Raw genomic sequence first — 20,813 nt, 5'->3', positions numbered from 1 at the left:
GTTGCAGTATGTAGCAAAGTATACAACACTATAGCAAGAAAGAAAACCTCCCTCTTTATTTTTATCATTTACATACTGAAGTAAATATTATTCTACATACATTATAAACACCCATTTTAGGACCATTTATCATCAGGGAGCAAAGTACAAGTTTACCATGAATTACTAGTTTTTCAAACATGATTCCTGAAAGCACATTTGTGTAAGACAAAGTGTTAAAGAAAATACTAAAACCTTCATGGGAATGTTTAAGAGTTCTCCTTAAAAGCCTAATTGTTCCCTTTGGAGACATTATAATCTATTGAGTAAATACTTATTTATAGACTTTTTAATTGGTGGATTACATTAACAGATATTAGGATATATTTTGAAGGCAAACATACTGACCTTGTGGAGTCCAATGCTTCCTTATATTTAGCATATTTACTGGCAGAAAATTCTATAATTCTAATTACTAGTGAAATTTATTTTTACAACTTCTGCAAAATTGAGTTCACATTTATTTAAAGAAAATATTGGCAAACTGTGTCTTTTCCCTAATAAACCATTAGGGACAGTAGCATTTCAGTCCTATTTTCAGCAGTCCCTAAGCATTCAGAAAAAGCTCAGCTCTTTATTTTATCCTTAATCTCTGAATTAAAGCACAATAATAATAAAAATCTATATTAGCAAGCAAATTCAGGCCTCTGGAGTAAGCTGAGGAGGGAGACCTGTCATTTTAAAAGAGGGCAGTGGGAGCCTGGAGCTAATACTACAGATGCACATAGTCTAATGGGCAGACAACTCCTTCACCATTTTTAACCTGCTCATAAATGAAGAACAGATAATGACAGTAGTCAAAGTATCAAGGAAGGCAGAGACAAGTTAAGGGTGGGGGGGAGGCCAACAACCCAAACACCAAAAAACTCAGAATGCAAATGAGAGGAACAAAGGGCATAGCCTGGTCTGCGAAATACATTTTTTTCCCTGCTTGTAGTGTGTTTCCAGGGGTTTATGCTCTACTGCTTTTGTTCAGATGCTCCGTCAACAATTTTCTGTATGGGAAGCCTCTTTAGTAATTAATTGTACTTTGGTGAAGAACAACTAGGGAATTGGCAATGAAGAACCATTATAGGTGAGATCTTTTCTTTATTGTGCTGTAAGAAACAAAGGCAGTACAATTTGGCAGATCATCTAATATCTGTATTTCTCAGTTCTCTATGTGGTTACTAGATAAAACTGTCCCCTGGCAAGAGGGCTGTGAGGTTAAATTTACTTTTGCAGAAGAGGGAAGAAGAAAACATTATATTGATAGCTGCTGGGAAGAGCAGACACCTCTGTAAGTAGGACAATTGAAAAATATTACAGATGATTCTGGGCAGTAGGTTCCATCAAAGCTGGCAGAAAAGTTGCAGGCCAATGTTTTTTGCTGCCTTTCAACAAAGCTAGATTTATAAAAGGCATGTTCGAACAGATTCCATTCAGCAAGTGGGAGTTAAAAATTAAAGCCCTGATCCCCAGCTTAGTCTTTCCTCTGTAGCAGTAAGCACAGGCAGTAGAGGTTATTGAACTGGATAAAAAGACAAATGTGTTGCTTCTGCCCAGATACGGTGAGTATTATGCATCATTGTCAAAAAGCCTGAATAAAGGACCTTGCCTTGCTAGTATAAATCCCTGTGTCTGTACCACTCTCATGAAATTCTTGAGTGCAAAACTTGTGTGGAAATTTACTATATAAAAGAAAGATGGCTTGTTACACAGCAACACCAGCTATTGCCAGCAATCTTGGAAATCAACCAGGCTTGCCAATGGGGATAACAGCTGTACTTTGCAATGCTTTCTGTAACTGAGACATAGTGGAAATAGTAGGTAAGGAAGAAGCAGGATGACAAGGCACAATAACTAAGGCACTGCTTACTCATGCAGCCACCAGTGCAAGGCATGAGTCCTGAGACCGCCACGCTTGCTCCTGATCTGAGTGGCTGCATGCTCACAGCCAAATCATGGTGATTCCCTATGCTTCCTTTTTCCTTCTTTTTCTTTCTCTCTTCTCATTCTAAGCTCAAGATAAAAAGCAAACCGAAAAATCATCAAGACAACTTGGGGTCTGCATCTTGCCTTCCACTTAGACCTTTACTACTTTCTGAAAGCAAGAAAATGGAAGTGGAAGCCTCTCACCACCAGATTTCACAGTTGCAGGAATCTGGAGCCAGGAACAGTAGCTAACATGGCTAAAGTCCAAGCAATGATTTGATCAGATGACGCAAATGTCTCCCCCTGGTTTGTTGGTTTTTTTGGTTTGTTTTTTTTTTTATTCCCTGAGTTGAGCATGTGTCATTTTTTGAGTTACAAGACATATATAAGAATATTTAGAACCTCAGATCTTTTATATATATATATATATAAAAAATACGTATTACATATATGTGCCATATATATGTCATACATAAGCATACATTATCTTTCCACATACCAAAGTGCAAAACAAGTAGGCAATCTGTAAAAGCCATGTTTTACCTATGGATGGGTATAGTTTCTATGAACTGATGGGATAATCAGTTTCATAAAGAAACGTACCCAAGAAGGCCACATCTTCCACCAAGCCTGTGTAAGAGACTTTCTAGAATTCAACAACCAGTTGCTTATGAGGTGATAAAGAAAAAGATATCCACAGAGGAGAAAGAAATGTGAATATGCAGAGGCAAAGATTTGCAATTAAAAAGGCAGAGGAGTGGTTAGAGGCAGATAAGACAGATCTTAAACGAAGTGAAGATTTAATTTCCATCTATTGCCACATAACATTTGTTCATTAACTTTAGGAAGCAGCAAATGTTGAACTGATTTGTCTTACAAGTTGCTGATGCTACAGATTTCTGTATTTTTTTCCTGTATTTGATCGTTTTTTTCCTCAGGGGCTAGTTATAAAACTTTCCAGGTTTTGATAAACACTCCTGAACGCGCTGCTTACAAGATGCTATTAACATGCTAAGAACTTCTGGAAAGAGCACATTGACAGAAAAAAAGGAATAGGATCAATCGACAGCTAAAAAGGTTATATGTTTTAAAAAAAAAAATACAAAGAATTTAACACAGGCATGTTACGCACCACTGGTGGAATGAAGAGACTACCTTATGCCATGCAGTTGCCTTCCACTGTTTGATGTTGCTGCAGCTGTATAGCCTCAACCCATCATTACAGCAACTTTAACTCTGTAATACTGGGCTTTCTTCTTTCTTTCCGAAAATTACCAAAAAAGCACCCACATGCTTCTTTCCAAATGCCAGCATATAATTTGCATGTTTACCACTGTATTGCATACAAAATTAAAAAAAAAAAAAGAATTGGCAATTAGGAGTTAGAGATATTTTCCTTGCATCAAAACTGGACTGCTTGGGCAAGTCATTTTACTCTGTTAGCCCTTTCCATTCTTTGTCAAATTTGTTTCTCTATTTTACAAACTGTTTAGTACAAAAGTCTGCTTCTTTGAATGTTATAAGGGACGAAGAACACTGAAGAAATGATCTCATCTAGAGATTCACTTATCTGTTATGATTCAAATGTAATTGCTAATAGCCAAAGTAATTAAAAAAGTCACATCTTATTTTCTTGATCTACATTCTAGTGTACATTAGTATATTACACGAAAAACTGCCTTTAAAGAATACTCAAAATCCAACAGGACGCAAATTTAAAATTAATAGGTACTCAAATTTTTGTTCTGTTAAGAATTCAAGGTTACTTTAAACACCTCTGTGTTACTTTGGCTACATCTTCCTATCCTTCTTATTTCCTAATGGCTATTGAAAGAGAAAAAAATAAGCTCTCGTTCCTTCAAATGTCACATAGAAATGAAAAACAGTGTTTATACAATAAAAAGTGAAGTAGTATTTCTACACTGATCACCCTGAAATGCTAGTTCTTAGGTTTTCTCCTCTTTCACTTGAGTTTTGGAGGAAGGACACAGACAAGGCCCATGGGGAAAAAGCATCCCATCTCCTACCAATCAAGAGGAAACTTTTGCCTAAGGATGGTGCATTCTGCACTTTCAGGAAAGAGAAAATCCCCTGTGGGTAGTGCGTACATTTTTTATAGTTTTCTGATGAACTAGCAAAATCAGCAAAGATCCCACCCACTATGCGCGTCCTCTGACATGTCACAGTTGCCACACAAACATTGCCTCCTCGTCCCTCAGTGCTTACTTCTGATATTTTCTAGTATTCTGTTTGCAAAACCAAAAAAAAGGAAAAAAGGAAAGCAAGCAGGAGTGCTAGATTAGAAAAGACAACATACTTTTAAAGGTAGTATCTAACGTAACACTGCTTGCTGCTTAACTTTCTGTACTGTTTCCAGTAGGCACTGCTGAAAGGGTCTGAGCACTTAGGCATGCAGCTGCCCCATCGGAGGGGATAGAGCTGCTTCAACATGATAAATTCTTTCGAAGGCAACTATAAACAACCTTTGATTCATATACACTGAAACTTGTTATAAGTAACGAATGGTTTAGATGGAACACATTTAGCACTGTCTCACAACCAACATTTATTACAAACATACCGCAACAGCTGAAGCAGTGGTAGGTAGCACACCATCAATCAGAGCAGACCACCAAAACAAACTGTGCCCCATAAACTACTTTAATATGTCACAAAGCTTCCAAATATACATCACTGATCCATTTGTTACAATGCCTAGGCTACTTTTTCACTGACAAGTCAATGACATTTGGTATTTTCATTTATGTGCAATATCACAATGAATCTACGGACTCTATTCACCCAAATTAGGTTCCTGCAAACACTGGCCTTTAGTGCTCCTCAGGCTTACACAAGTCAGCACACCTGGATCTTCATAATGATGCCTGTCTACAAAGACCCATTTGCCAATGTACTTTGTATACTTTAGCAGCATCTTGCTAACTATTTCAAGTACTCAAGCTGCAGTTCCCTCTATACCCATGCAAAATTTATGGCCCATACTGATAAGAGAAGGCAGCAGCACAGTAGCAGTTTTAAAGGGCATATGTTACATGCTGGAGAACAGATTTTTCAAGTAATTTTGAAGAAGTGATTGAGGAACGTGCTTTTACTTCTCTTTTAATATCAGCAGAAATGCTTATAAGAGTTCTGCAACAGAATAGCAAAAAATTAACTCTTTATATATTTCGTCTGACAGCCTGCACAGGCTTAAATCTTCTGCATTTCTCTTTAAGGTCTGTAGTAAAGCATAGCTGATATCCAAAAAAAGTTTCTTTTCCAGTCTGAGGGTTAATTAAACACAGTGCAAACTACCAAAAATGAATGTTTCATCCTCCAACTCGATGCCCTTCTAGCGGTACAAACGATGCAGAAATCACAAACTGGGCCTAAGAAAAATGTCTGAAAGCTGCAAATACAGTCAAGTTGAGAACATACATGTTAAGAAACCTGTGTCAGAACAAAATTGGGCCAAGTGGGGGATTAAGAAATTAGAGTCTCGTTGTTTAATAGACTTGCAAAAATCCATAACACATTTCCTAGTCAAACATCTCTCCTTGTACCTCAAACAGGACCAGAAAGTATACGGTTCATGCAAAGTTTAATGTAAACAATCTTAAGGGATTTCCAACTGCATTCCATAAATTCAGGATGCTGGGATAATGAGCTATATGGTCTGATTTCTCCCCAGTATACACCAAATACTCTTTTGTCTCTCTGCAAACTGCTACTGTACCAGGAAAGCACACCGACACAGAACACGTCAAAACCAACACAACCGTGTGGCAGGTACCTGTGCTGGAGTCGACATGGCTACGAGTCAACATGCAAAGGTTTGCTAAGTCGGTACTAGTGCTGTTGTGCAACAAAAATATATTACAAACAATTTTCAGCCCAGCTGTTTTCCTATGAATTCTCACTTTGCACTTTAAACACAATTCTTCACATACTCCTTACAAGCTGTTTCCCCTGAACCAAGTCTTGTAGCTGTCTGAAATTTTAAGGAAGTTTGGATTTTTACCGGATTTTTTCAGTCCTGCTTGAAACTCCATGATACCCCTAGCCCATTCAGTTTTAAATATCAAATGTTACCATTTAAGTTCTATATAAAATGTGTCATTGGCCTACATGTTAAGCATAGATTGAAACTGAGGGTCTATTCAGTGTAAAAAAATCAATGGTAGGGTATAATCCTAAATAAGTATTCTACAAACAAAACTCTGCAATGCTACCTTGATTTCAGTCTTTCATATGTGGCTACTCAAGATAGAATATTTGTTAATATAATAATACTACAAAGAAGACAAGCAAACTGATAAAATTAATGGCAAGTGCAATGGCATTGGTGGTGTGAATAGTGTAATTAATTAATCAAAACACTTCTAACACTTTTAGAGGATATTATAGGAATAAATAAAAAAGACAAGCCATTATGATTTTCCTAAGTATGCCGTAATAGTTCTGTATATCCTAGATTTATGCCAAAACCACCACAGAAGTAATAACTAGCTGACATCTATTATGATGACTGAATAATTCTGTATCATATTGAGATCCAAGAAAACAGTCATCTGCAATATGACAAGCCAATTTGGGGTTGTAAAGCCTGAAAGAACCATAGATGGACAAACAGACAAAGAATCTGTCCAATTGCATTTCAAAGTCATTGCCAGCTACATGGACATTTACTAAAAGCATCCCCAGTGGGTAGCCCTAGCAATTCTGCTTTAACAATGGGTTTCATGATCAACTTGGAGCTGCACTGCAAACCACTCAGCAGACAGAGGGAGTTCACACAGCCCTGGTTCAAAAGGAACATAATATGTCATGACTTAATAGTGTTTGATTTCTCCCTAGTGTTTTTTAAGGCTAGAGAGTTGACCTCCTTCCTCCCTTGGTGCTTGACTGTTGACATCTCAATGTTCTTTGTTGATTAACCAAACCTCATCCTCCACTTTATTCCTTAAACTAGGCTTTTCAAAGAGTGCTATTGTTGCTTAGGAAAAAAACAGAAGAATTGGACAAGACAGCTACAACGAACATTTAGTGAGATAGGGGGCTAAAATCCCACACCAGGCTTGGCAGCTGTGATAATGATGTATAATTTAATTGAAGCTATACTGTGATCCTCAAAAGGACTTCAGACCTTTTCCCATGTTTATGTATTATTCAGGCTAATGGCAACCCTGAAATAGAAAAAGCTTCTTATCTCTTAAAACTTTTATTGCAGTGAGTTCAAAATGCACAAAGCTGAGTGCTGGTCTGTGTGCTTTAATGCAAAGTGAAAGGATACTGTTCTCAGCCTGTTTCAGCGTCGCTGGCTTGGCACAAAGACAGACATGATTGGATGCCTTAGAAACCAGGGGTGCAATGGCATGCATGAGAAATTTAAAGTTTTGAGTTATTTTTGAACTTAGAATGTCTTAGTTCTGTCTGGCCATTATTTGTTTTCACTTTTTTCAATACAAGTTCATAGAAAAAATATAAATCCTATTAGACAAGACAAAAATCTATAGCAATCAATACAAATAGCATCTCCTTTGCATTTTGAGCCAGTTAACTGACAGTTCCTGCTGCACCTTTAACACTGTTATAAAAGCCTATATCTACAGGGTTTTTGAAAACTAACAGGATAATTTACTAAAGGATGACAAGCTGCTCATTAGCAGTTGTGTGGATTGGTGCAAATTCATCCTGCAGACCAAGCAACAAAAAGCACCAATCTTCAAGTTGGTCATTAGTCTATGCACAACTTACATTTGCAGGGCAATAGAGAAATAAATCAGGAATGTTCATAGGAAGCTTTTTGCTTCCAGCCATTGTTTATACCATAATGCAAAACTGGAATCCATCATAGCATCATACACATGCACATGCCCACATAAAAAAAGAATATAAATGTAATAAAATAACATAACCCCATATCACAATGTCTGTGGAAGACAGTGGTCACAGAATGTCAGTAAAGGATTCTTCAAATTATTTTTCTTTCTAGACGCATAGCAAAATTTCACCCTGTGGTAACTGTCTACAGCTTTTCTGGTGATTGATTAATTATATAGATCATCTTGTGATCTTTACCAATATGCAAAGACAATGTATGTGCCATGAAATGTATCTGTCACTGCTGTATTTCTGCTGTAGAGATTATGAACAGATACATTTAGAGCTAGCAACTGCTCTTGCCATGAATCAAAAATGTGTATTACTAAACTGATTTAGGGTCTCAAACTACATTATCTGTAAAATGAAATTACCATGTTCATTGTTTGGAAAGGGAATTGAAAAGACCAATACAGATCAAGTAAATTTGCATGCATAATACATTATATTATCTTGTGTTCTCAACACATCTCACTTTCTCTACATGAGCTGTACTTTTTTAGAGCACATGCAACCGTCTGTAACATAGCGTTTGTTTAAACTAGGCTTTAAGCAAGTTTATGATGTAGCTGTAAACACCAGAGAATACATAAAAGACAATGCATCTTTTGTAATTTGAAGGGTACAAAAACTCTTACCAATTACTATGTTTCTTTCAGATTAAAGAGCAATAATGTACCGTCAAAGGGCAGCAGAAAGGAAATTAGTCAAGATGCTAAGCCATATTTTCCAAACAGTATAAATCAAGCAAAACATGTTGCCAGGAACAAAAATGTGTCTATATGTTCCTTGTGGTCTGCAATATTGTATCTATCTATCTCTATAGGAATAATTAAAGGTAACATTTCTGAATTGTAATATTTCTTTATTTAAATACAGTGAAAAAGCTATTAAAGCTGATTGAAATAAATTAAGAACCCTCTGATCAATAACCTCTGTAGACAACCATTTGTAAAAGGTCTTTTAAAAATGAGAAGACAATTGACAAGCAGAAGAAACTGTGCGCTGAACATGAAGATCAAAGAAGAAGATAAGCGCATAACCAACATGCAGATATAAAAACGCCAGTCACTGGTGCCCAGAGGCTGTAATGCAGAACAGGTTCTTAAGACAGCTCAAGGAGTGAAATAGCATTAATCTGGGTTTTGAAATATAACCTGTGCCAGACTGCTGTAGAAAGAGTAAAGCAAGACCATATTAAACAGAGAATTTCTCCTCCTCACAATAATAAAACCTATGCATTGACAATTTTTAAAAAATTGGAAGTAAACACAGTAGATGTTCCTTCTAAAACATAAAGAGGTTGAAATTAAGTTCAATGTAAATATTATCTAAGAGGCTTTTTTCCCAGAGTACAAAAAACCCATGTCTTTGCCCTGAGACACTGAGGAGTGTCTCTGTCTTCACACACTGCGCCAGAAGGCTCCACCAACAACTTTAGAGAAGTTACCTTCATAACTCTACTGCAACTCCATTCTTCAACTCCAACAACCCTCCTCTTTAAAAGATACTTTTCCTTCAAATCACACAATTCAACAGCATGAAGGAATTAATTAAGCAAGGTTGAATTTCTTTGTTTCTCCTCCTATTTCCCTTCTGCTCCCCTTCAATATTCAAAAGATGAAGAAGTTTCCAACTCAAAAAAAGGAAATAAAATTTCTGCAAAGCAGTCATTCTTAATTTTTTTCATCAGTGACTTCCAACAGCAAGAACATTATTCACATTTCAAGACTGTCACTTTTTTAAAGCAGAAACCAGAGTCTAGCAGTAAAGAAAATAAAAATTGAAAATGTGAAAACCGACTGTTGTCCAGATTTTTAATGAACTCTTTACCCTTCACTGTGCTCTGTAACCTTAAATTATTTTAAGTATGTATTGGTTCTTCTTTTTATTAAACATGCATTACTAATCTAAGTTTTATGATATCCTTGAAATGACTTTACACATAAATTGAAAACTGTTGAATTAAGTGATTCTTGACACCAAAGCAGACAGTAATTCATTAAAACATGTTCTGGCCTAGTGTATAAACCCATATCAAGTCCATGGATAATCAAATGGACAGATAACAATAGCTTATTTAGAGCCATCGCAGAACGATGGATAGCAACGATGGATAGAAGGTGGTGTAAAAGAAGGTGGAAAAAATTTGCTTGTTATCATGGGATAGGGGCTAAATCTAGACTTTAAAGAAAACAGAAGACTGAATAAAACCCAGTTAATTTCACAGTCACTAAGGACTGTAGACAAATTCTCAAGCTTTACCGGAATCGCTAGCAGTATGGAAACCACCTTAACTAGTGGGAAATACTCTACAGCAGCGGGAACTGCATCAGTGTCACAATTTTTCATCAGCCTCAGGACTTTTCTGTGCTCTCATCTTCAGATCAGTCTTTCCCCAGCTGCCTAGATCTGTTATTAGATAAGCATTATCTGGTGAGAACTGCCATTAATGATTATCAAATAGATGATATTACAGCTAAGAGTCAAAAGTAGATTCTCCTCTCATTTAAAGTGGCATAATTCCATAAACTTCAGTGGAATTACTTCTGCCTATAACACGTATAAGAAAGATACTGAGCACTTTCCAGTTACTACTATCAGGCATACCCCAATATATAGCACAATGCAGCAGTTCTTCTCATGCAAGTACAAGAAATAAGACACAATCTTATATTTGCAAAAGACACTTAACCTGGGGCATTCCCCAAGGGCTATATTCTGTATGGCATGCTAATTTTTAAACCAGAAGCAGCAGATTTGGTATCCCAACTGCTTTCCAGAAGGAATGTTGGATGTAATGAGTGAAGAACAGGCTCTCCCTGCATCTTTTCACGATATAAAAGAAATTCAGAACAGTATCTGCGGTTTCTCAAAGCAAGCACTAATTACACTAAGTATGACAATGGAATGCAAATTTCCAACAGATTTAAAAATGTAATTGAAGAAAGCTTTTTTAAATACTCAATCTAAAGCTTGTTTATTGTCTTTATGTGGATGTGTCTGACATGGGCTTTCATTCATCCATTCCTGCAATACCTTTCTCTAATAGTTTTAAGGACCCTTTACCTTCATGGGAGAAGGAATTTAGTGACATGCTTAAATTGCATGAAAGCTGTCTCAAATTTTCCATAACTCAACGGACTTAATCCTTCAACCTCTCTCAAAAACACTTTCTCTAGTTTTCAGAAAAATTCTGTGGCTTTTTCTCATTTTTTTCTATCAAATACTACACACTCTTCCATTTCTTCTCTCAGGAAGACAGTATGTAGGGAGCAAACCATTTGCTCCTTTACTCCTATTTACAGAGCTAAGAATCCCTTTTGTCCATTTTTCCACTGTCAGTACAATGGACCTGTAGCTAGGTTAAATTACTGAGCCAGAGGCAGCAATCTCAGGCAGTGGGGTAAACCTGTGATTTTCTCTCTCTAAACTTTCAAAAGCAACCAAATACACTTTTAAAGAACACACAAAATCCAGCCACTGGAAAGTTAATTGTTAATTAAAGCAACACGTGGCATTAACATGAGCACTGCCGTCTGCCCTTATCCAGCATACTCAGTGGGAAATACAGTGAAGAGTTAAGAGTTTGCTTCTCCTTCGCACCACTGTAGCCATGCCTGTGCTTGGAACCACAGCAGGAATTGTACCGGTGAAGTCTCATCACAAATTACGCGAGCACAGAAACCACACATGTGCCCACGCCTGAAAGGAAATGGGGAGGCTGCAAAGACAGTTGGTATTCAGAGGACATAGAAGGCCAGAGGAAAGAGGAGCTATATACTTAGTCATATCAAAGCCTCGATTTTTGTGAAGGATGAGAATCCTTATCTCTGGCAGCTTCTGCTGAGTGATCAGCATCTCTGGAAACAAAACTGGATTTTTCCTCTCTCTTGTTTTTTCCATTACTTCATTTAAGTTGCCTTATGCAAGGAAATACAGTAATAAAAAACACTAGTTTTGAGGGAAAACCTTAGAAAAAAGAAAAACTTTTTGATGTTTCTGAATTACTACAGTTCACTTCTCTGTGCAATATACATATGCAACCATCAATTTGTTTTATTATTCAGCTAGCATAAGAGGATGAAGTTTCAAAACTAGCTGGACAAAATCAGTGCTAGGATGAGAGCTAACATGACACCATTTAGCCAAGAACAAGATTTTATGATTCAGATATAAATGACTGAAAAAGTAATTTCTATTGGAGGTGCTGTCATTATTGAACAGCAGCTCTAAACCATCAAAAGCTTTCCATTGTTGCCAATTTGAGTATCATTTACCAAAACTAAATCATCTGTAAAAACACCATATATTCCACCACCCCCACCATTTTGAATGTACTAAATAAAGAAGTTTTCATTGAGGTATTTAGCAATAGCTCTTAAAAAAATTAATGTCCTCTAAGTACTCTTTAGATCATGGTTTGAAGTAAAAAATCAATAGTGTTTAACTGATGAGCATCATTGTCTTTCAAAATTGCTAGAAAGGGAAAGACAAAACAACTTTTTCTCAGACACACTGCTATACCTTTAAGCCTGTTCATCATTTTGAAAGAGCACATCTGATCTGTGCTCCTTCAACACCTAACAGGCAATTTACACAAGTTCATTTTGTTTGTGGACCAAAGTAAGAGGGTTTGCTGGTGCTTGCTAGTATTCTAATGTCAATGATGCTTTATGGTGGTTCCAAAATCTGTTTTACAAAAAAAAAAAAAAAAAACAAAAAAAAAAAGGCAAATAACCAAAGGAGAAGCATGTGGATACGTGGGGGGGGAGTGGTGGTGGTGTGTAAAGAGTATTTAAATATTCCTTCTGTTTTATAACTATTTGATCTACATACTTTTTAATATGATAGCAAACATTTCAAGCAAGGCTCTGAGTACAGGATGTAGACACAGGATTCAAAGGAAGGCACCACCTTATTAAATCTTTTTTTTTCTTTTCTTGTTTTTCTTCTGGATAATCCAGACCTGCAGGCTGAAGTTACATATCAGCTTGAACTAGCCTAAATAGAGCCACGATCACAACCTCTTCTCTTACCTTGAGGCCATAGCCCTCTTGCATACAAAGTTCCCCCGTGACCTGAGAGTGTGCAGATGAAGGCATCCCATCAGCTAGATGAATGCTATCCTCTCTTTTATATGGCTAATTGCTAGCTGGATCAGCTCTCTGAATACGGGTGCCAGCAGATCTGTACAAGCGCTAGCACCGGTGGAGGAAGTCCCTGCAGCCAGGACTGGTGGAGTTGAAAGAGACTGTGGAAACCCAGCTCAGGCTGACTTCATCTGTCAAAGGATGGCAGCCCCTTCTCAATGATGGTTGGAAACACTCTTCTAGCTTCCAGCCTGTTTATTCCTTACTGTTTGGTTTTGTGCCAGCACTGGTTTGTTCTTAAGTAGATGCTACACCTTCACCACGTTTGCTCCATTGTGACTGGAATAACCCCATCATTTTCCCTTCTTTCCAGCTGGGAAGAAAACTGTCACAAACTTGGTTTTCCATTGCCCTCATCTTTGTCGTCTCTGCCTGTATGAGTTTGAATACACGTTACTAGGCTTCTCTATGGTATTTCAAATGTCTTCAAAGAGATGAAAAATAGACAAGCAAAGGCCACATGCTCCAACAAAATATGTATGGGAAGCTTCATACATCAGCAGTCCTTTCAAATTCAGATTTTAATCTGAAGAAGGTGGTGTAAAAGAAGGTGGAAAAAATTTGCTTGTTATCATGGGATAGGGGCTAAATCTAGACTTTAAAGAAAACAGAAGACTGAATAAAACCCAGTTAATTTCACAGTCACTCAGTATCCAGATAAATACGCTTTTCCCTTTCAAGTATATTCAAAGCAAAACTATTAGAAAATCTTCAGTACATCAAGTCACATACTGTGTGTAGTCACATACTTTATACACTTGCAGTCAAACTAAAACTGCAGATCCAGACTTACAGTCCTCAGTTTCCAAAATTAGGTTTTTAGATCCTTATCTATGCACAAGCCACCTTCTCAAAGATACTGAGCTTCCTCTGAAGTTACAAAAACTTGTGAATTTTTTACTACTCAAAATCAGGTTACTTCTATGAAATGCAGGGAAAAAAAATTTAGGACCCTGAGTTTGAAACATTTGGTCAGCATTTTGTAAGCTTTTCCAATGTATAAGTGTGTAACAGCATATTGAATGTCTCACGATTTAAGAAATACTGTTAATGTATGTAATACCTGATAATGTATTCAAAAAGAATTCATGCAGTTTACCTTTGAAATTCCATAAAATAAATTATTTAAATTAGATAAATGGCAAACTATATAAAATGTTACCCCCAAAATCATGTAAACTACACAGTGAATCATACCAGCACAACTGACTGTGCTTTCCAAGTGTTGCAAGTCAACCACCACATCAAAAGTTCCACCTCATCACATCGAACCAGACCCCTCATGATAATTTGCAGTGAAGCCGAGGCTACCTGGGTCCATGTAACTGCCTCCCCTCTAGTTTCCCTTATTCAAAGGTCCCAGCCTCCATCCCTTTATCCTAACCACCCCGCAGCCATGAGGCAAATGAAAACAAGTTCCTCTTGGTGAAAAAAGCTTTGCGAGTTTCCCCGTGGGGGAAGTGAATAGTATTGTTGAGCAGCTGCCAAGAAGACTTCTAAATATCTATAACAATTCACACTGCTCTTGATTTGTGGGACTTTGTGACCGTGCAGAGACTCTTCATTACAAATGCAGAAAATCTCAAGGCCCTATTTTCACCAAACCTAGTGTGTATGCACCGAAAAGTTGTTGTTCTGCATGCAAATGTCTATGTACCTGAGATGTCTGGGTATCCAGACTTGCCAGGCACCTAGCAGCAGTCCAGTAACATACCTCCAACTCTATCCATTATTCTAATAATCTAATACTTTACCTCCAAATTTGGAAGGTCTGAGGGCTGGCTGCTTTGTGTATGGAAGGAAGTTTATAGAAATTTTCTCTTCTGATCTGAGCTAATCTCTGAATTATGCTTTTAAAAACATTTAAACTAGTGTTGATGGATTACATGCATCCTAAATAATTCATGTGCTGGTAAATCTGCAGGGATGCTGAAATAACCTCATGTACACAGCTTTGTATCACCCTTACCAGTAACACCTATCCAGTGACACTTAAGATTTCTCACGCTGGTATCTTTTGCCATAAAAATGATTAAACTGCCATAGAGCTGAAATTGGAACTGAAATATAAGGCTGGATCACTTGCATAATAAACTTTGATTTAGTCATTAAAGAGATTATTGCTTCACTTCCATGTAGACAGAAAGGACAGGCACCGTCCTCATCTAGTTCTGCAGGGTGTGGCACTGTGGTTGCATTTTATTTTTATTTCTCCAATTTGATCATAAATAAATCCAATCATACTTTTAGTTCTGATAATGGAAATTGTTCTGGTGAAGCACAAGGGAGACCTAAGCAAACACCCCTTTGAGGAAAAGGCATAAAATTTGCATTTCCCAGCCCCAGGTCTGGTCCCTTCCCTCTGAAGTCTTTTTATCTCTGACTCCTCTCCCCAATCCTAGAGGCCTTTTTTTCCCTCGTGAGGTGCTACTGGCACTGTTGGCGTATTGCTCCTATGCAGAGGCAGCCTGGGGCACGCAAAGAGTCCCTTCCGCGCTCCCTCACCAAGTTTCGTCTCACGCCCGAAGACTGTCCCACAACGGCTCAGCCTGCAGTCTTTTGATTGAGGTGGGTGCTGGCCCATCAGATGGACCTGGTCCAGTTACAGAGGCCACTGCATAAAGGTTCAGGCTCTTCAAAAGTGCCTGACGGCCTGGGAGTGCACAGCTATCCCCTAGACCAAATGCGTGGGTTGTTTCAAAGATGAGTAAAGGGTTAATGTCTGCCAAGTGCAGTGATTGTCCTAATGCTCTTACTCTTCTCCTCTGAACCCTTTCTGTCATGCAGCCTTCACACAGAGTTGTAAAATACACTGATGTCTACCAGAAGACAAACATCGTGCATGATTTTATTCACCCCACGCATTTTTCTGTTTGCCAGCTGAAGGAACACCCAATAACTACACACGGGAGTTTCTGCATGCGGGCATTAGTTTGCTCTTGCCAACTCCTCAACAAGGCTGAGGTCCCAGCAGCAATGGATCCTTTGGCAAAAGCCTGGACAACCGGTCCGGTGTTCCCTGGTCCCATGCCACAATTTTCCTTGGACAGGAATTACTATTACCACGTTATTAGTAGTATTATTATTATGAGCAAAGTGTTGGGAAGGTTCCCAAGCACGACACAAATGGACAGCTTTCTTCCCAGTCTCCAAATTCTCTGCTGAACAGGCACAAAGCACATCCATGTGCAAATGGATGGATACACAGAAAACTTACTTCCTCGCTGCCCCTATAATATGTGATGGAGTAAAAACAGATCGGAAACAAATTCAGGAGGGGATAGGCATTAGCAATGCTTGAAATCTGCTTTCAGATTTAAGGTAAACTCAAAAGAGTACTTAATCTTCTTTTCCCATTTTTTTTGTTCTCCATATTATAAATCCTTCTTAAAAACTTGAACCATGGTGTGTTATTTTGGCTCAAAGGGAAAAAGAAAATCCAGTTGATTTGTACTTTCAGGTTCTGCTTTTAGACTCCAATTTGTCTTGATCATTAGTTTATAAATCCCGGTTTAAGGCACATTTAGAGCCTGCATTCCAATATATTATTCTGAAAGCTTTTCTGGGGTGCAGACTTAAAAACAGCCAGAAAAGAAAATGGTATCTTTACATTTTTCCAGGCCCGTGTATGCGACTCATTTCACTCCCTGACACCTCACATTGCAACGAAATCGGGAGGTGATTTCTACCCATAATGCTATTTATTTTAGTTGTATATGGGTGGCCATATTTTGTAGAGTAAATTCCAAGGAGAAAAAATCGATGTGAAAAGGGTTGGTTTTCTCATGAGTAATTACAGGGAACTACACAGCAAGACCACATAAAATGATTTATCAGAGTCTGTAACTTCAGCGAAGAAGTTGGCTTTTTTAAATTATACCAGAAGAATTTCCAGATTCATTAGCCTGCACTTGGACTGATCATGATCAGGGCCTACACAGAAAAACAGCACTATTCAAAGATGTTTATACTTCACAGCACTCTTGAAACAAAATGTGGTACAGAAAAACTTTAGAGGATGGTCTAAATCAGCTATTGCTGTCCACTGTGGAAACTGACTTCAGTATAGCTATATTATGATTCATACAACGCATTTCCAGATACATGCATCCAGCATCACCTTTCTCCTCTGAACACTATAGCTGGAAGTTGGTGTGGAGAAGCCTAGCTCTCCTGAACCTCTCAAATATATTATTAAAAAAAATTAAAATAAAAAAAAAAAATCTGTTTCCACTTTGGGGTGGACTTTTCCAGTGTGCTCTAGTGGAGAAGTTTGCATGCCGAAATTTCACCCAGTGACACCATGAATTCCATGTGCACACCAACAAAAAAGAACTCGCATCATTGATATATAAGCAAAAGCTGATCCCTAATGTTTATGGAAAGGGAGGTGCATATAATATGTTTTGGAGATCAGAAATGCTCAGGCTACGTGACACTACAACACACAGATTCTTACATGTCCTGAACTTGAAACTTTCACAGGAAAGCATGCATCATCTCCAAGTCACACTCACTTTTGCAATAATATCTACATACAAAAAACCTACTGTACAGCAGGTATGCCTAGTTTTTGGCTGATTCAAGAGCTGTGAGGAAATATGACAAATTGTTCCTTAGTCTCCTTGAAACAGGTACCTTCTTTACATCTTGTTTCAGCTGCAAAGAATACTTCTACAGAAAACAAACCCCCAGAATAAGGTGTTATTTTCTGCAATCAGGGATTATTTTCTACCATATTAAAAATTCTTTAGTAGAGTTCTTTGCCTCTGTCAGAGAGTATGTAAGAGACTGAAGCAAAACCCCCTAATTTATTAGGTTTAATTGAAAATGCGAGACAGGGAAAAAAGTTAGCAGAATTTTTTAAATCCCAGGAACTTGACAGTGACACATATTACTAACTCACATGCCTCTGAGGAGAGGTCATGCTGCCCAGAGTAAATAACGGCTTATAATTTGCAATGAGGATATCCAGCAGCAGCACTGTGAAATACATGTAATAATGTGATTTACAGGACCAGGAAATAATTTTTAGATATGCTGTGCTGCATTAACAGTCCAAGTTAAGTGTGTGCTGCAACTTTTCCCTTGAAGGTTCAGTAGGTGGAAGATTTGTGATACCTTTAAATGCAACAAAAGGAAATATAGAGGGAGGAGGGAGGAGTCTCCTGCTGAGATGTTGTGATAAATTATTAAAACTTCTTTTTTAATGTTGATGCTACTCTTTAACCTCAGATCACAATACTGACAGCAGAGGAAAACTGAAAGTGTTATTAAAGCTGTGATAAACACACCATGCTGTGGCAACACTTGTAAGGAAAAAAAAAAGGAAAGAAAAAAAATTCCTGGGGTGCCTCCAATCAGTGACATCAAGAAACAACGAGAGAAAATATCAAGCTATCTACAATCCACAGTCCCTCAGTCCAAATATTTATGAGATACCATTTATGCTCACTGAGCTATTTGATTATGAGACCCTGATAACCCATGTTTTCCATAAACAAATGTCATGCAAGGAAGCAAAACAAAGTGAACTTTATGAAAAGGCACATCTAGTGGACTGTTCACAGCACATATAGGGTAAATCATCTCAGCAGTTTTTAACAGAAGAGGAAAATGGATTGCTGCTTTCAAAAATCATAAATGTTTTCTCAGCACAGCATTTTTTTCGATAAAGTTAATGCAATTTATCTTTATTAACACATCAACACTGACATAGCCAGTCAGCTAATTAGTGCTGCTGGCAGTGCATTTCACAACATTCATGCACTCTAAAAAAATGTCTGTCTAGTCATTTTTACCACATACACTAACAATTCTGCACTCAAAATAGGCTGCATGCTTTCCTTCTCTCTTCTTGCTTCCTCTTCTTTTCCAACACTATAACCCCTCTATGATGGGGATAACGTCTTGCAATAAAGCCACAAGCATCTATCCCAGAGTCTCCATAATGAAAAGAACAAACTGAATTCTCACAGTCCAAAACCCCACCAGTTTCTAAATGGCATACATTTATTTGTATAAAGGCCTTAAATTTTACTCTGCTAATAATACAATGCAAAGTAAAATTCCTGCAAGGAATATATGCCTTACAAAGTCAGTCAAGCAAACTAACATGAAAAATTAAACTCCATGCTCTCTTTTTAGCATCCTATTGCAAGCCCACATGGCAACCTAAAATCTGAGTCACTCAAAACAGCATAGGTATTCTCCTTAGATCACCTTTAATACAGCTTTTTACAATCTTACCCAAACATCCATTACAAAAGTTTTTCTTTCCACTTACCCCCCTTCCAGTGTTTGCCTTTGGTCCTGCTAAGCTTGCTGAGGGTTGGTCCAGAGAAGAGCAACATCAAAATGAAAAGAAGTTCAAGCATAGTGATTTTCCCCCGTTTCACTGATGATAACATTTCCACAAGTTATTTAAAAAAATAAAAATAAAAATCTTACATCTTCTCCCCCACTTTCTGTTTGCTTAAGGAGTGTTTAATCATTGAAAAATCAGAGCAAGGAGTAGCTTTGCTCTCCTTAGATGCTGAAGTAATATCTCAATGATGTAGCCCTGAGGAAAGCCACATTTCTCACTGATCCGGTTTCTCCCACACAACATGCAGCCTGCACCACTGCTACTACAGTAGCTATAAAATAATTTCTGCTCCTCACTTTGGTTTCTGTGGGAATATATTCCTCAGCTTGCAGCGTGAGCTTGACTGAAAATGATAAAAACAGTAATGCTTGTGTCCAGCAGAAAAGAGAAAAGATGTCAGGATTGTGAAAAAAGATGAGAAGCAGTTGTACTGACAGCTTTAAGCCTGACTGTCTGATCCTAATAGCTGTGCAACCAACCAAATTGCTCTTTTAAGAGTAATAAGGCTTCACTGAAAGCTGGTGTCACTGCCACTTGGGTAGGTAGTGCAGGGCTTGAAAATCACCAAGGAACCTGCTAGAGATAACGACTGCCACGGTCCCAGCTCCAAACGCAGAGGGCTGAGCAGAATACAGTATGCACAGGGAGCATTTAATCTCTATTGTGTGGAGGAGATTTCCTGCTTTACAGTGTGCAACTGCTCTGGACTTTTGACGGCATTTTATTAATGCTTTAGTTCATACTTTAAACCAAAATGCAAGCTTCAACACACTAATTACTTATAGCATTTCTGAAGCAATTATTGTATGGGGAAAAAATCCTGCATGCTTTTGCCTTTTTTTTTTTTTTAAAGTAGCAAACAGGAAGAACAAATCCTTAGCAGCAGCAGTAATCTTTTCACTGCACAGAGCAGCTATGCATTTTATATTTTCACACTGTCTATCCTTAGGATCTCCTAAACCTGGGGAGCAGGGGTACAGGTGGAAAGAGAGAGAAAGAGAAAGAGGACATTCAGAAGTACAGGTATTTTCAAAATAATAGATTGCAGTCACAATTTTTCATTTAGTGATTGTTGCTGCCACAGAAATAATATAGCTACCTATGTCTCTGGATGTCCATATTTAAGAACACTGAAGCTGGATAAGTAAACACAAGACTTTCTGGACAAAATTTTGGATTTTCACAAAGGGTGCTCAGAGAAAGATTCACAACATTCAGACTTCTCAAACAATCTTGAGATGCCCAGAGCTTACTTAAGTATGCCTAGTAGCTTAAATTCATCTACAGTTTGGCATTTACTTGTTTCCCTATAAGCATTCAGTACTCAAATCAATGAGCCACAAACCTTGTGCTGTGGATTTATATAAATAAAAAAAATCAATGTCCTTAGAATGACAAAGCAATGACGGTCACAAATTCCCTGAAGTTACCACGTTTTCAACTAGGGACATGATGCC

The 20,813-nt window shown here is 37.8% G+C and overlaps 1 protein-coding gene across 19 annotated transcripts in view; it reads right to left on the bottom strand.

Moving 5' to 3' along the window:
• The window catches only part of ROBO2 (roundabout guidance receptor 2), a 945,132-nt gene extending 925,197 nt beyond the window's left edge, over window positions 1-19,935 (bottom strand). For 7 of the 19 annotated variants that reach the window (XM_069785365.1, XM_069785369.1, XM_069785356.1 and 4 more), the window contains exon 1: window positions 19,276-19,935. In XM_069785365.1, the coding sequence (XP_069641466.1) occupies window positions 19,276-19,399 (124 nt within the window). In that variant the 5' untranslated portion in view covers window positions 19,400-19,935. The remainder of the gene's footprint in view (window positions 1-19,275) is intronic. The other 12 variants (XM_069785354.1, XM_069785371.1, XM_069785361.1 and 9 more) reach the window with 2 other exon arrangements.
• Window positions 19,936-20,813: the final 878 nt, after the last annotated feature.

The sequence above is a fragment of the Haliaeetus albicilla genome, chromosome 6, assembly GCF_947461875.1.
Source record: "Haliaeetus albicilla chromosome 6, bHalAlb1.1, whole genome shotgun sequence".
Taxonomy (NCBI): domain Eukaryota; kingdom Metazoa; phylum Chordata; class Aves; order Accipitriformes; family Accipitridae; genus Haliaeetus; species Haliaeetus albicilla.
The sequence above is the reverse complement of the archived record's forward strand: the minus strand, read 5'-3'. Positions and strand labels throughout refer to the sequence as shown.